This window comes from Ascaphus truei, chromosome 22 (assembly GCF_040206685.1).
Source record: "Ascaphus truei isolate aAscTru1 chromosome 22, aAscTru1.hap1, whole genome shotgun sequence".
NCBI lineage: Eukaryota > Metazoa > Chordata > Amphibia > Anura > Ascaphidae > Ascaphus > Ascaphus truei.
In genome coordinates, this window is record NC_134504.1 from 7412989 (window position 1) to 7430304 (window position 17316).

Consider the following 17316-nt stretch of genomic DNA (forward strand, 5'->3'; position numbering starts at 1 on the left):
AGGTGAGACTTGGGAATTATTACAAGCGTGTATAAACTATAACACATTTGTCCGTTAAAAGGTATCACAATCTGTCATGAAAATGTTCACTCATGTTCAGTATCGTTGTGCCATTTTATATTTCTGAGATACCAAGCCCTGTAAAACCAGGTCCTATGGATGGTTTAAAAAATGACGATCGATGATTACCAAAGAAACCAAAGAAGCCATACAATACTCCATCTTTTAAATCATTTGAAAAAAAAAAAGGATATACTCCAACAACTCAATATGCATTTACATGTATCTCTACATGCATTTTAGGGGATTGGGTGAACTCTTTTGCTGCTAGAGAGGCTCTGAAATGCGTTGGGGACCCGTCTGGCAGCAGAGACTCAATTCCACAACCGCCAGCATCGCCGGACTCGAAACCCCCTCTCTGCTTTGTAATGCAGTTCAGGGTTTCAGACCCATAACTGGTTAAATGAAATGAATGTAAAAAGTGGATCTGATGACGCAGCATCTTGTTTTGATTCAACGGTCAGTAGCACTGCCTCCGCAAAAGTGGAGACTTACATGCGGATTTGAAGTCCATTAGCAGGTAGCATGCCCGAGGGTAGAGAGCAGAGTTATTGCTTTAGGGACGGACAGTGCAAAATGAAACAGAAAACACTCCAGTTTCCTACTGATCATTCTTCTATCTGTTGATAGGAAATGAAATGTAGCAGACACCGGACAATCACAACGTCTAGATCTGAAAACATATCGCTGACAAACTTAATACATACAAAAGAATCTGCAAATGAATATTTCTGCCGTCTTATGCGGGTAATTATTGTGATAACATTTTTCTGATTAGACATTTTTTTTTTTTTTTTAAATAAAATGACATAGCCTCAAAAACGATTGTTTCCTTAGCAGTCAATGTCCGGGGACCCGTAAGAAAAAGATTCGGCGATTCTGGACCGAAAAACCAAAATGTACATTTGAATGGAAAAGTTCTGAATTCAGAGAATGAGGATATATAGAAGTCTGTGTGAGCCGTGATGTTAAGAAGAAGTAGAGATGCCTTCCAATGAGTTAGACGCACACTCCAAACAAGACGGGCCTTTACAAAGGTTTCATGTCAATGGGAATATGGTGAAGATAATTCCAAAGCCAATCAGAAGCACTAGAAAAAGCTTTAGCTACAGTAGTTTCAAATATTATGTGCAGACGTGCAGACGTAGCAGACATTATTATTAACCACAACTGTGTTGTTACCACAACGGTTATCGTACTGCTGTTGATAAACAATAATAACGTGCGTTATTCTGCTTTAGCCGGGGTAATAATTTATATCTGCTACATCTGTACACACACACAACCGAAAAAACATAAGAGAATGCAAGTCTGTTTGTTTCTGCTTCCGGTAAAGTGCTGATGGCAGAATTAGGTTGGGTTGTGTTTAGCGCCACGCAGCGGGAACGAGGGTGTCCATCCAACTCCGAGGCCGACGCGCGGTTTACAGGTGGCCGTTTCGAGCTTCGTACTTTGCCACTACGGTCTTGCACTTGCCGAGCTCTTTCCGCAAGTCGGCCACTTCCAGCCGCAGGGCGGAGTTCTCCTTCTCGAGGAACGCGGCTCGGATCGCGATCTGGTTCTCCTTCAGCCTCCGGGCGTCTCGGGATCGCTTGGCAGCCATGTTGTTCTTCTTGCGCCTTGTCCAGTATTTTTCATCCTGCTCATTTGTTCGAAGACAAGAGGGAACAGGATATTAGATTGCAGAAGACAGGATAATCGTAGGGGTGCAGCAATCCTTCTGAGGGCCCAACATGGCACCCTGTCTCTCTTGGTGGGTCAGTAAACCTCCCATATGTCGCTCAAGCACCTCTATACATATCAGTCACGGAGCTCCAATTCACTGCATTCCAATCATCACCAGTTACAGCTTGTAAGTCACTCCCCCAGCAGGTCTGCCTCGTGCATGCACTAACATGGAGGTTGTTTGGGGTAGTTACTGACCATTCTTGAGTTGATGTTTGGAGTGCAGATCAATGGTCAGCCCGCATGGGGGAGATCGAGATAAGAAGGAGACTGATCCAATAATGTTATTGTTATATCTATGTTTGTGTTTGTATGGCTTTGTGTATGTATCTACACATTAATTTGCATATGTACAGTATCTGTGTATGGCTGTGTGTGTGCATTTGTGTATGGCTATGTGAGTGTGTAACTTTGTATGTGTTTTCCTGTGGATGTATTTATAGATGTGTGTCTGTGTATGTAGGTATGTAACGATGTACAATATGGCACCTGGGACGAGTGACCGCTCTTATTGCAAGTACATGGCCAGGATCTTCCCCTACCAATAGGCATCAGGACCCCTCCCATGTTACACATGGTCAGGAGATGCTTGAAACTGCACAAGGGCCATTTGTGTGACTCTGTGCTGTTCCCAGAACGGCACTAAAAAGGTTCATTTACATTCGTTATGCAGGACACAGTAATGATTTTACCAAAGAGTTATGTACTGATGAATATGAAGAACAATATACTCTGCGGGTTAAAATAAAGTCTGACCCTATTGTAGCCCCTAATGTTCCATCTAGTTAACTTACCACAAAACCGGCTTTAAAGCAATTCATTACTGTGTCACCTGATCCACATTCATCTTTATTTTAACAAATTGCAATGGCAAATCCTTTAATCCAGTCTTGACGAGCCAAGGCTGGAATCATGTGCACTGCAGAGGTGATTGACTGTCTTAAGCTCCTTACCCTTTCCATAGAATCAAACAGCCAAGCTTCCTGCTGCAATGGAACAGCGAGCCAGGATTAGGCGTTCTGATAAGTGACCAGAGCGACTGATGTGATTAACTGGAAGAAAGCACCAGCAGAGACACTGTTCTCTGTGGTAAAGGTACGGTTACCCCACTCAACCCATTTCAGCAGGAATGTAATATTCACTGAGGTGTATGTATCCAAGCAATGTTGGCCATAAGCTGATGCTAAAAAGGCTTTTCCATTCTGCATCTCTTAGGGCAGGGGTCTCCAAACTCAATCCTCTTGAGCCGCCAACAGGACGGCTTTAATGGATATCCCTGTTTCAGTCAAAGACTGAGCCACTGATTGAGCCAGCTGTGCTGAAACAGGGATATCCATAAAAGCTGGCCTGTTGGCGGCTCTTGAGGACTGAGTTTGGAGACCCCTGTCTTAGGGCCTTATTCTATGTTGTCCGAAGCGGCCGTTGGCCCAGTTTTTGGCGGAAAAATCCCATATGAAGTCAACAGGGATTTTTGGCCCAAAACGTCCTCGACAGCCACCTGGGACTATATGGAATTGGCCGCTTAGCATCAAAGTGTATAGATAATGAGAACCTAGCTTGCCCCATGTGGATCAGCTTCCAATATGGGAAGCATTAAAAGAATTAGCGAGGTGTTAGGGCGATGTCCCCTGACAAGCATATTATAATAGGACATATTAACTTCGGCCTTTCTCTCTACCAGTCCTCAAGGGCCACCGACAGGTTAGGATTTAAGGATATCCCTGTTTCAGCACAGGTGGCTCAACTGTTGACTCAGCCACTGATTGGGGCCACCTGTGCTGACGCAGGGATATCCTGAAACCCTGACCTATGGTGGCCCTTGAGGACTGGAGTCGGCCACCAGTGGTCCATACTCCAATTTAGTTCCCCTTTTCTTGAACCCAGAAAACTCGGCCTGATCTAAGTAGACCTCTCTTGAGGTCAACTATAAGCCCCTTAAATGTGCCACTTTAGGAGGTAGACGCTAACACGTGTGGTTTGCTCTCGCAGAATCCTCTGCTTGTTCCATCCTTGCGGTGTATTAGCTCTTCCTCACAAGTGAAGACCTTACCATCTACCTCCTATGTTATTCTAGGCAAAGCTGCCGGGGTATTCAACAGTAGTTAGCTTTAGAATGGATACACATGATACATCTGAGTCATGTCACAGAGGTCAAAATATGTCAACATTTAACATGAGTTACATTTAATTAAAACTTGATGAAGCAAATGGGGTAAGGTTTCTCAATCCACTAATCTTCGGGGAGCAGGGTGGAAACATGGTTTGAAAATGATCTGAACTTGAGTCCAATCTTGCATGACCCATCGGTCAGAGCAGCAGTAATGTGTACTTCTATTGATTGGTATCGTATGTGTGGTTTAGTTTTACTTCAATGATACCACAGGGTTAGATGTAAGGAACCGAAATAAAGGTTCTAATAAGAAATAGCTTCCCACTGCCAGGGGGGATCCTGGACACTGTTTCCAAATTACCTTGAGATCGTCTGGGATGAAGATCTTGCGAGCCTTCTTTATCATGGGCTGAGGCTTGAGTTCTTCCTCTGAGAACTTGCGCTTCCGTGGGTCAAACATCTCCTGGCCTGGGATGCTGGAGAGAGCAAGGTCTGCGGGGTCCGGTTCATATCCCACCGCCACCTGGATGGATTCTGGATCTATTGGACTTGGAGTGTTCCGGTTAGAAGGCAAAATCTGGCCTGAAAGACATATATAATTGGTCAGTTTCAGATACTTGTTTTATGTCATTCAGTTTGGAAGAGGGAAGGGAGAGAGGGGTCATGATACAGTAGGAACTTCCAAATACATCAAGAGTACCAATAAGGTAGATGGAAAAGACAACTTTCACAGAGCTAGTGTTAGACCAAGAGGTAACGCTTTAAAGCTGAAAGGTGCTAGACTGAGGGGAAATATACGTACGGACGTTCTTTTTCACGGAAAGTGTGGTGGATTCATGGCATAGCCTACCAACAGAGGTGGTAATCTAGTGTAATAAGGAAGTTCCAAAATTCTTTGGATAGACAGAAGACCTGAATATACAAGAAAGCCGAAGATCAAACAGGGGTATAAGTTTCACAACAGATAGGGTAGACTGGGCAGGCGGAGGGGTTCTCATCTGTTGTCAATCTCTGTGTTTCTACGGCAGTGACGTTTCCAAGGTTTTTTTTAACTTAGGGTGGAAGCTGTGATCCTTCATTGCTTGGGGGCTGCCAGGCAGCATAGTCTAAATCAGCTGTGCGCAAACTGGGACGCGAGACTTTACTGGGGGGGGGCGGCGTGGGCCACGCGGCGGTTACAGAGGCCCCGAGCTAAGAGCGCGAGGCCTCTGTAAATTTACTTACCGGCTTCTTGACCATGCGTCTCCATGCCAACGCGGCGTCAAATGATGCCCGTTACATGGAGACACGACGTCAAATGACGCCGAGGGTCACATGACCCACACAGCGTCATTTGACGCATCATTAGAGGCGAGGGGGGGGGGGGGGGCGCGACCGAGGAGGCAGCAGGTAAGGGGGGCGCAGGGAGTTTGTGCACCGCTGGTCTAATTATAGCCACCCACATTTCTTTCACATCTCTATCCCTAGAATGATAACTATTCCAAGAATTGCATACCCTGTATTTCCATAACTAGTGCCAAGTTCGTGAAGAGCAAAACGAGGCACTTCTACACAACTGAGAAAAAAAATGCAGAAACACTTGACATTTTATTTAAAAAGGAAAAGCCTACACAGACAAAAGTCGGGGCCATTTGCAGCAAATTATGCGATCAGGTTTGCGTAATGGGAAATACTGGCGAAAATAACAAAGGAAATGTAAGAGAAAGAGAAACATTTTGCTTGACTCGTGTAAAAGCCGACCCGACACAGCTACTGCGCAAAGAAATACTCTCATAAAAGTCACTTAGCACGAATGAGAATAAAAAGCTCTCTCTAAAAAAAAAAAGGATCGCAATGACCTTGCCTTTCACTGTATGTTCCATGAGTTAGCAGGTTAGACATTAAAAGGAAAAGTATAACTGTTTTGTTACTCAAGGATACAGCACGAGCATGTAAAGTGCACGGTTACATAGGCGGAGCTATTTTTCGACAAGTAACTATGGAATGTGTGGGGGCTGCTGAACCTTTCGCTGCCAATGGGGGTCTGCCGAACTACAGCGGTGAAAGGGTTAACCTCATGCATTATCAGCTGGGGGGGGGGGGCTACAAAATCTGGACTGGATTGCTATCACATTGTTGACCTGGAGATATCTGGCAAGTGTGTGGGTCCGAGGTTTAAAATTAAGTATGTAGGTGACACAACTGTATCTATCTACACCGAACCTACAGTATTTCTCTTGATCTTTATAGTGCCACGGGTCTGGCAGCTCCAGACTGCCACTGGTTTCCCGGCACCTCTGTATCATGTCATCACTCCTGCATCAAACCCCAGAGGGAGCGCCAATTCTGTTTTGACTGAACTGGCCGCTTCAATTACCCCCCTAAAAAAATGGACGTTTAACCATGAGGTACCTGGTACATCATAAGATCCATGACGTACTGGGAACATCGTAAGAGCCATGAAAAACTAGATACATCATAAGGGCCATGACATACTAGGTAAATCCTAATAAGGGCCATGATGTATTAGGTACATCATAAAGGGTATGACGTGCTAGGTATCGTACAACATAAGGGCCATGACATACAAAGCAAATCATAAGGGCCATAACGTACTAGGTACATCATAAGGGCCATAACGTACTAGGTACATCATAAGGGCCATAACGTACTAGGTACATCATAAGGGCCATAACGTACTAGGTACGTCATAAGGGCCATAACGTACTAGGTACATCATAAGGGCCATAACGTACTAGGTACGTCATAAGGGCCATAACATACGTCAATAGGGCACGGTAAAAGGTTAATGCATCTATCTGTTCTGTTGTTCAGGAGTGCTCAAATTGTATCCCACCACGGATTAGCCGTTTCCATCCAGCCACTGATTTTCGTGGATCAGTCTCAAAAAAGGCAGGTTCATTTTTTATTTTTTTTGGATCTACACTGGCGACACACTTTATTCGAGCTCGGCTAGTCCCACGAATTCGGGTATACTCGGGTGTATTGAGGTTTGTGACTGTTTTCTGCCCGAGTGCATTGGGTTATTTTCCAGGCAGGGATTGAAGCATTTTATTCCCGCTGGCTGCAATACTGCACAGTATATATATATATATATATACTGCATTACAATTCATGAATTTATGCCATCTGGTGGACACGCGAAGCATTGCAGCCTATTAAATCCTAATCATTATCATTTAACAGATCAGCCGCCCGTCAGCCAGGCATGAACCATGGCTGGGAAAGCAAACGCAACGGGGCTTGTCAGAGGTGAGGAGCGGCGCATTCCAGGTATCTGCCAGGTACATACTGGGTATTTGCTCGAATAAAGTGTGTCGCAGCAGTATCACAAAAAAATCCACCCGACAGATTCCAGATTCTGTCGGCGGATTCCAAATCCCTGCTACATGGCTTTTGGAGGAGTGGGGTAGAGTAGAGTAGGGTCTCTTTGCCTACTTCAGCAAAAGCCATATTTCAGGGATTCGGAATGCGATGAATTCCCGATTTCTAAGAATCCGGACGGAATCGGATGTTGGTTTCCGAGATATCCAGGCCGACTTTTTTTTCAGAGTCCAATCGACCTTGGAATGTGCGGGTCGGATGTTGGTAAAAAAACCAGTGCAGAAAATCCACGCAATGGTGCCCGACAGTTTCGACCCATCTTTAAGATTAAGGGCCTTAGTTGCTGTTTTACAAAGCAACACCAGTAGAGGGCGCCATTGAGGTGCACTGATGCCAAGACAGCAACAAGCTACATTTAATTCAACATAACTTGTCATATGACAGCTGAAAAGCTTGATTAGGAAGCCCTTTATTCTTGAGGCAGCAATCAAAAGGTGGAGTCGGATGCACTTTAGGGAAGAAAACTATATAAGGGTAGAGAAACCAGACTGATTAAAGTGCAGCCCAAGTGTCTGATTGGCATTAAAGGCTCTGAAATGTGCCAGCTACAGAAATAGCTTTGATGAACTCACATGGTTTCTTAAGAATTTGTTTTAACCTCTTCTGTACCAGGCTGCCAAGAAACCTCGTGCCAGTGCAACGAGTTGAAGAGCGTCCTGCCAGCGAAGTGGTTCACAGCCCGAGTAACGGTGTACTGCAGGTATACTTCATTTAGTGGCATTCCGTTTTTTTGCGCTGACCACTTACAGATGTACGCACTTAAAAAGGTAAAGAAATCCCCGCTAACCAGGAGCGCTCATCCTAAAGTGTGATGAGATAGTGTAAAAGGAACAGGGGTAGTATTAAAATATGGAGAAGGTGAGCCAAGCACACCAAACAATAGCAAAAAAAAAAGGGAATTTAATGACTAAAGAGTCAGAGTTCCATCCAACGTTTCGATGCACATGCACCTTCATCAGGGGTCCATGGAATGATGACGGTGTATGTACACCAAAACGTTGGATGCTACTCTGACTATTTAGTCATGAAATGACCTTTTTTTTGGCTATACTTTGATTTTTCCTATTGTTTGGGGTGCTTGGTCCCCTTCTACATATTGCTATTCCTGGACTAGGATTTTTTTTTTTTTGCCTTTAGCACCCCCTGCCCTTTCAGTTTTCTTCACCTTTGACCCCTGCGTTTAGGGGCACCACACGCTGCTTTACCCGAGCCTGCCCCTCTTTTTTTTTTTTACGTTAGTATTAATATATCAAATAATTTTTATTAGAGCTGTGCTCAAAGAATAAAATATCGGGCAGTTGATACACGACGCAAAAAAAATCAAAAAACGGGTATGGGTTAATGCCCAGAGAAGACTTTCATAAAGCCTTCTTAATTGCAAGCGAATATTTATAAAATTCGCTTGCAATTAAGATGGCTTTTTGAAAGATGAAGGCTGTCCCCTCTCCCCTCTCCCCTGGTTTGAGATACTGTAGTGAGGAAAAAAAATGTCAGTTGATTACAACCAATTTGGCCTTTTGCACTTTCGGAGCTTCTAGAACACGGCGCGTTTGCAAAAAAATGCGATTTTGCTAATGCTGCCCGGATTTGCACTGCCAGAATGAAAACGCTTCTTAAAAAAAAAAAAAAAAAGCAGGTTGAACATGTGAAAATGGCTTACAGAATAGCAAAACATGCAAATGCGCGTCAAAAGTGCACTTTACAAGCGATTTGTCACAATTCGGAGCTACTAGAATAGGCCCCTAACTATTTGCGGTGCCAGCTGATTATCGCTGTGGGGGGGGGGGGGGGGGGGTGTCTGATTTGTACGCATTGGGCCGTCCCCAGCGCGACCGAAGCTGCACTACCTCCAGAGCTGCGGCTTACAGCTTTTTCAGACTGTAAGTCTGGCTACATCGTTATTTATACATTTATAAATAATAGTTTCTGGTCTTTTAAAGAAAAATAAAAAATAAAAATGCCCATTGTGTGATTTTCTAAAAACCCGTTAACAACGGTAGCTCTGCTCACTGCCGCCCTGGAAAAATGCTTTTTTTTTTGTTGTTTAAGGACAAAAACCTTGACAAGCTTTCAGCAGCTAACCTTCTCCCTTCATCAGGTCTGAGATAACGAGGAAACGCTGAATGCCCTCTACGTGTTTGTTGGTAAAAAAAAACCACATTGAAGAATAACCATTAAAAACGCTTCATGAACAATGCGCTTGTTCTAGTTATGAAGTCAGTGCTGTTCGAACAACGATACCAGTAACAAAGTAATTCCTCCTAGCACTAAAGTTTACTAATGGCAGTGACAAGTTTGAGGGGTAACATATGGGTGGCTCATAACTTTTTACCAAACTCTGACACCTATAAATATTTGAAAATCATTTTCTACTGAGCTGAGACTTGGGAGCGGTTTAATACCTGGATGCTCCTTTTTGTCTGATGCCTGTGTCCAACAAGGGTTTGCACGGGCAGAGCCCCCCCCATCCTGCCCTCTCCTTATCTTTATTGGTGGTGTGATAAGGACAGGTTGGGCTAACTGAGTCAGTGAAACGCATCAAAGATCCCGCAGTCCTATTTCTTGCACATACACGCAGCGGGCAACACTGATTATCGCCTCTGCTCCTCATACAACCCATTGTAATATCCACGTGTACATCAATGCAATACCCTCACGCATTACTGGATCGTGTTTAGCCTAGAAGCGGAGCATGGAAAAGTTACCATTTCCGCTACACTATACCGCTTTACACCACATCATTAAATGTTTTTCTTTTTAACTCGATGCCTTAAATGTTCTCAGACACAGGTAGTTATCAGAAAGCAGAGCAGCGAGATAGAATTACATAGGGGTTTTCGTCGCACAGGTGCGCTTTGCAACTACACAGCCCAATGTATTCTTTTGACGTCCTACAGGTGCAGTAATGGCCAAAATCAACTTGGTACCAAACACATATGAAATATTGACTGGACTTTAAGACTACATTCCAAGAAACTCAAAATGTACTTTGCTTATGTAGAAATGTTTTCAGTTTTAAGGTTGGAGACACAGTATCAGAAACACTACATGGTTAATTCCACTCCCATAATCCCCTGCTTGTCTCATTGAAGTCAATGGGCTATAATGTGTATTCCAGCGCTGAAGGTGTCTTTTGCTAGAAGACTTCTCAGTAAATATGGGCCAGAGCTCAAAACTACTGTAGTTCCTTAGCTTGTTGACATTCGGTGGAGGTTAACTCCAATTCAAGGATCTGAAACTGTCTACTTCCTGCCAAATCTGCGTCTGTTCCTTATAAAGTAAAGAGAAGCTTAACATTTCAACACACGGAGGCTGCTCGGATCTAACAGCTTTGGCTCGATCGACAGGAAGGACCTTGCTGTTCCAGCATTCCCAACCTCTGATTAACGTACGTGAAGCTCGATAGGTGGAAATGCCTATTCTGTGGGAAAGGGAGACGGGGAGCGTAACGCTATTGTAAAAACCATTCAAGAATTCATATATTGGGATTGTAAACTTCACTGTGTATATCAAGCCAAATAAATACCTGAATATGTTATTGTAAGAACATGACCCAAGGATTTACATCTAATAGGACCAACATTTAGGAGATTTGGGAGTTCAGTAGTTCAGTGTCTATTATGCATTTTCAACTTGGTTATGTCAGTGTTTTAATGGTTATGGTTACAAGATTCCCATTTTCTGTGTATAACGCCATTTATATTGGATACTCAATGCTCTTTTGACATTTTCATTTTGCTTAAAAGACGCAGATGCCAGAGGAAAAAAACATTAGCCACGTTGCCGAACCTCCATGTATTTGGATATTTACAGCAAGCGTTGTTAAAATGTCTTGACTGTATTAATACCCATCACACCTCTACCGGATTTGTTAATCCACTTACCATTTGGGGAAAGTACTTCCTCTCATTTGCGCGGGACCTTCCACCCTACAGCGTCAGTGCAAACACCCCTAGTTCTAGCGTTGCTAATTTCTAAACAGTTCTTCCATCCCGTACCTTGTTGATACTCTACAACCATTTGTAAGTTGCCATCGTACCCGCCTCCTTTCTTTCAGGGTACAATTTCAGCAGTATACAACACTATAGGTCATATTTGCTGAGCAGTCATCTGCCATAAGACCGTCTTGGGCTGGAAGACACCTTGCGGTCGATGGGCTGTAAGGGGTTTTCCAGCATCAGAAGGTGTCCTATGGCAGACTAATGGTTTGTAAATATGGGCCTGTCTTCAGGACTGGAAAAATCCACTTGTCCCCTTGTACGGGACAAATAGAAATTCAGGTGAGATGAGTGATCTGTGTGGTCGAGAGAGGGTTTTTTTGTTGTTGTTGCATGGATATATACATGTTTTCGTGGATAGAATTTGATTTTGTGTATTTACGTGTAGGTCAGTAATTCACACTGTGTTAGGTTTAACTTGTGAGGGACCGGATACCTTTTTTCTTAGCTGGTATTTGTAAGTAAGAATTGGAGAAAGCTGAATTATATATTACTTTTGGGGAGAATGGAAACGTTTGAAGCACTAGACAGGTGAACTGGCCAAAGGGGACCACAAGAAATATATTTAGCTGCATCTTTAGCCCTCTATGACTACTGAATACTGTAAGGACCCATGCTTTTTAAGACCCTATCTCAGACGCCAAGAATGACCTGGCTACCTATCGGATATCTGTCTCACACCCATGGTTGATTAAGTGAACAATGCTGATATTCTGAGCTGACTTAGCTTAACTTCACAATGGGAGGCAAAAGCAACCCAACTTATACAGTAAGTTCTGGGGTAACAGGAGGGAAGCTTGGTGATTGCATTATTCACCAAATGTCTTCTCATCCAAAACATTTGGGCAATAAACTATTTTATTGGCAGTATTTTACGGGAAGTCAAAGAATAAAAGTAGCACATTCACTTAGGCTTATTACAGATGTCATGCACTTATAACTCGCTTTCTATTGACTTACTGAGATGTCTTACATTTAAAAGGGTGATCAATTCAAAAACGTTGTGGGCAACTAATGTGTGTCAGATACTTATTCTATAGAAATGTATGTGGGACGCTGGATGTACAAAGGTGATTCTGAGATTCAAGGTAGTGTGACCCTTTTAAACTGAAAGGGAACATTCTCCTACAGAGTAAAATGAAAATGTGTGCTTTGTATGACTTGGCATTCTGGCAGGCGTTTAGATTGTTGAAGTCAGAAGGGACGGAGGCATCGTATCAGAATCGTAAGGAATTTAAAGCTGCAGTTCAGTCTTTTTTTTTTTTTTTTTAATTTATTTTTTTACTTCAATAGTTTCATGTTTCATGAAGGGATCTGTTTTTCTTCTGCTTCTTTCTCTCAGTGGAAGCTCATGAATATTCATGAGCACTCCTGCACTGACATGTGCTAGAGGGAGGGCAGGGCTGACAAAAGGGTGTGCCAGGGCTTGTGACAGGACATGAAGGGGCAGTGCCTTAGCAAATGGCTGTTAAAATAGAATACAAGAAAATTGGTCTTTCAAAGTTGTTTTTTTAAAAACAGAAAATGCTAAAAGAATTTTTTCTTACTACAGAACTGATTTAGTAAAAAAAACACACATGCAGGACAACGACTGAACTGCAGCTTTAACAAAAGTTGCAAAAGGGCAATCAGATTAGCAAAAATTGAAAATGAAAAAAAGATTGCAATAGAAACTAAATAGAAAAAAGTTCTTTAAGCCCCTTAATAATAAAAAAATAAATAGAAAAGAAAATATAGGACCCTTTTAGTGTGTGATGGGCAAGCAAATTATTGGAGATAAGGATAAAGCAGAGGTATTAAACAAATTATTTGCCTCTGTATTTACCAGGGAAGAATCAATTGCAATAGTAGTGCCGCAAGAGGAAGCCACAACCTTTATATTAACTATTTTTTGAAAAATCCTCCAACGAATTGCAGAAATCCGCAAATTGTACGCTTAGAATCCTCTAACGCATTTCGTAATCCGCAGATTGGACTCTTAGAATCCGGCAACGGATTGCGGAATCGGCGGATTGTACTCTTAGAATCCTCCAACGCGTTTCGCAATCCATGGATTGTACCCATAGAATCCTCCAGCACATTTCGTAATCCACAGATTCCTCTAACGCGTTTCAAAACCCACGAATTGTACTCTTAGAATCCTCCAACGCGTTTCGCAATCCGTGGACTGGATTGTCAGTGATTAAAAAAAAAATCCAAAAAGACGAAATCGCCCTTTTTGAGACTGATTTGCTGACAGGAGCCGCCCAATACGCAGCGGATCCAAATCCGCAAACACATTTTTGCCCATCTCTATACATAACTGTGTATGTTTCTCAGTTACTTGGCAGCAGGCTGCACTTACAAATGGAACGACAAAAGTCTGACTGAATTTGTGTCAAGAGGGTCATCATATTTAGTTAACATTAAATGTAGGGGGAAAAAAAAACCCCTCTTAAAAATAACTATAATTCTGTGCTCCCAGCATGTGAACAAAAATAAACACTGGTCCTTTTCTGCGTCTTGTTACAAGAATGCTACAAAAAGAATGCTTTAAAAGACCTTCCAACAATCATTGGCATTCCCATTTATTATGCCTTTTGTGATATTCGCCAGTTTCCATGCCGACGTGAAGAGTGTAATCTCTCCGAGACCAACATGCTCTGCTTCTTCGGCACAATTAGCTCAAAATGAACTTGACGACCATTCTTTAACCCCTTGCATGCCAGAGAGGGCAGCATCACCGTTGTCTTGCCACGCGTTGTCGATCCCCCTGCGGGGGTCTTTCCCGTAAAATGCGCAGACGTTAAAGAGTTAAAGCAGCAAAACATGTGAAATCTTATAGTTTATTAATTTTTTATTATTAAATCACATCTGTATCTGTATTGGATAACAGTGACCTCAGGGGGTTGCCATGTTGGTAGAGGGCTGACTATTGAAAGTCAAAACATAACCGTTCTGTTTCTGGGTAATTGCTGGGAGGGCCTGCTAAGTAGAGATGGGCAAATGTGTCAACATTGGAGTCGCAAATATTTGACTATGTTTCAAGCAGCATTCGCTTTGCGGTGAGATAGGCGAGGGCGGTTTTGACCGTTAAAAAAAAAAAAGCCAGGCAAACGACCCTCAAACTGCTGTTGTTTTCACTTCTCTTGAGAATGGAAGAGACACCAGAGATGATAGTGAAAAGACATAGTGCCAGGAGAGCTTCTGATTGGCCGGTTCCTTTGGAACACGGATGTTCCCGGATCACTCTCAAAACAGCCAATCTGCAATGAGCACGCGGGAGACGCCAATCTACCTTTCTAATTTAATAAGTGTCTCCAGTGGTATATATGTCCCCTCAAACGTCCCTCCAAATTAATTAGGGAGACATAACTGTGTTGAAAAAGGAGCACAGCTGGGAGGTACCTGGCTGGGAGATATGCAAAGTTTATTTAAATGAGTCCCTTCCCCCAGTTCCTAAAATAATTTCCATATTAACTACATAGAGGTGATAAGCACCAACCTTATGACCAGAATGGTGTCAGACCCAACAGGACTAGAACCCACCACCACTGTTTTCCTAGACCACAGCTCTAACAGTGTGACTGCAATTTCCCAAACTTTTTGTCACATCCTGCTGCTCATTGGCTCGCCATCCCAAGTTAGGGCATCACCGGACTGGCCTTAAAGCTTCACCTGACTCCATCTGCCATATTGTTCGATCCCAGGCAGCAGGGACTTTCTTCAATTTGGAATGGGTGAAGAACGTTTAGGAGGGGCCTGCAGGGATAAGGGGAGCTGCCCTTGAAAAATATACAGTAAGAAACCCTATTTTTTTAACGAGTAATAATCTATCAAAAATGTTTATTATTTATATCTGAGTGACTGACATCGATCCTTTTTATAATCGTACACCGAAGTATTTTATAGTTCTAGTTTTTCAAAGGTTGTAAGATGAAACAGCTTCTTTTCATTTAACTCCTCAAATTGTGGGTGGTGATCAAAGTTAAACGTTCAAAAAATAAAGTGATTATTTATTTGTTTTAAAGAACTATTCTTTTTCTCCTATTCTCTCTGTGCAGCTCTCTCTCTCTGTGTGCAGCTCTCTCTCTCTCTCTGTGCAGCTCTCTCTCTCTCTCCGTGCGGCTCTCACTCTCTGTGCATCTCTCACTCTATGTGCGTCTCTCACTCTCTGTGCGGCTCTCACTCTCTGTGCGGCTCTCACTCTCTGTGCGGCTCTCTCTCTCTCTGTGCGTCTCTCTCTCTCTGTGCGTCTCTCTCTCTCTGTTCGTCTCTCTCTCTCTGTTCGGCTCTCTCTCTGTGCGTCTCTCTCTCTGTGTCTCTCTCTCTCTGTGCGTCTCTCTCTCTCTCTGTGCGGCTCTCTCTCTGTGCGGCTCTCTCTCTCTGTGCGGCTCTCTCTCTCTATGCGTCTCTCTCTCTCTCTGTGCGTCTCTCTCTCTGTGCGGCTCTCTCTCTCTCTGTGCGTCTCTCTCTCTCTCTGTGCGGCTCTCTCTCTCTGTGCGTCTCTCTCTCTCTGTGCGGCTCTCTCTCTCTGTGCGTCTCTCTCTCTCTCTCTGTGCGTCTCTCTCTCTCTGTGCGTCTCTCTCTCTCTCTGTGCATCTCTCTCTCTCTCTCTGTGCGGCTCTCTCTCTGTGCGGCTCTCTCTGTGTGCGTCTCTCTCTCTCTCTCTGTGCGTCTCTCTCTCTCTCTCTGTGCGGCTCTCTCTCTCTGTGCGGCTCTCTCTCTCTGTGCGGCTCTCTCTCTCTGTGCGGCTCTCTCTGTGCGGCTCTCTCTCTCTCTGTGCGGCTCTCTCTCTCTCTGTGCGGCTCTCTCTCTCTCTCTCTCTCTGTGCGGCTCTCTCTCTCTCTCTGTGCGGCTCTCTCTCTCTCTCTGTGCGGCTCTCTCTCTCTCTCTGTGCGGCTCTCTCTCTCTGTGCGGCTCTCTCTCTCTCTGTACGTCTTTCTCTCTCTCTGTGCGTCTCTCTCTCTGTGCGGCTCTCACTCTCTGTGCGGCTCTCTCTCTCTCTCTCTGTGCGGCTCTCTCTCTCTCTCTGTGCGGCTCTCTCTCTCTCTGTGCGGCTCTCTCTCTGTGCGTCTCTCTCTCTCTCTGTGCGGCTCTCTCTATCTGTGCGGCTCTCTCTCTCTCTGTGCGTCTCTCTCTCTCTCTCTGTGCGTCTCTCTCTCTCTGTACGTCTCTCTCTCTCTCTGTGCGGCTCTCTCTCTCTGTGCGGCTCTCTCTCTTTCTGTGCGTCTCTCTCTCTTTCTCTCTGTGCGTCTCTCTCTCTCTGTGCGTCTCTCTGTCTCTGTGCGGCTCTCTCTCTCTCTGTGCGGCTCTCTCTCTCTGTGCGGCTCTCTCTCTCTGTGCGGCTCTCTCTCTCTGTGCAGCTCTCTCTCTGTGCGTCTCTCTCTCTGTGCGGCTCTCTCTCTCTGTGCGTCTCTCTCTCTCTGTGCGTCTCTCTCTCTCTGTGCGTCTCTCTCTCTCTCTGTACGTCTCTCTCTCTCTCTCTCTGTGCGTCTCTCTCTCTCTCTCTCTGTGCGTCTCTCTCTCTCTCTCTGTGCGGCTCTCTCTCTCTCTCTGTGCGGCTCTCTCTCTGTGCGTCTCTCTCTCTGTGCGTCTCTCTCTCTGTGCGTCTCTCTCTCTGTGCGGCTCTCTCTCTCTGTGCGGCTCTCTCTCTCTGTGCGGCTCTCTCTCTCTCTGTACGTCTCTCTCTCTCTCTCTCTGTGCGTCTCTCTCTCTCTGTGCGTCTCTCTCTCTCTCTCTCTGTGCGTCTCTCTCTCTCTGTGCGTCTCTCTCTCTCTCTCTGTGCGGCTCTCTCTCTCTCTCTCTGTGCGGCTCTCTCTCTCTCTCTCTGTGCGGCTCTCTCTCTGTGCGGCTCTCTCTCTCTCTGTGCGTCTCTCTCTCTCTCTGTGCGTCTCTCTCTCTCTCTGTGCGTCTCTCTCTCTCTCTCTCTGTGCGTCTCTCTCTCTCTCTCTCTGTGCGGCTCTCTCTCTCTCTCTGTGCGGCTCTCTCTCTGTGCGTCTCTCTCTCTCTCTGTGCGTCTCTCTCTCTCTCTGTGCGGCTCTCTCTCTCTCTGTGCGT

At 44.5% G+C, this 17316-nt stretch overlaps 1 protein-coding gene across 2 annotated transcripts in view; it reads right to left on the reverse strand.

Moving 5' to 3' along the window:
• Positions 1 to 209: 209 nt before the first annotated feature.
• HLF (HLF transcription factor, PAR bZIP family member) overlaps positions 210 to 17316 on the reverse strand; it is a 35688-nt gene continuing 18581 nt past the window's right edge. Inside the window, exons 3-4 of one of the 2 annotated variants that reach the window (XM_075579853.1) lie at positions 4257 to 4477; positions 210 to 1699 (exon numbers count right to left, since the gene is read on the reverse strand). In XM_075579853.1, coding sequence (XP_075435968.1) covers positions 1484 to 1699; positions 4257 to 4477 — 437 coding nt within the window. In that variant the 3' untranslated portion in view covers positions 210 to 1483. Of the gene's footprint in view, positions 1703 to 4256; positions 4478 to 17316 lie in introns of both variants that reach the window. The other variant, XM_075579852.1, reaches the window with a different exon arrangement.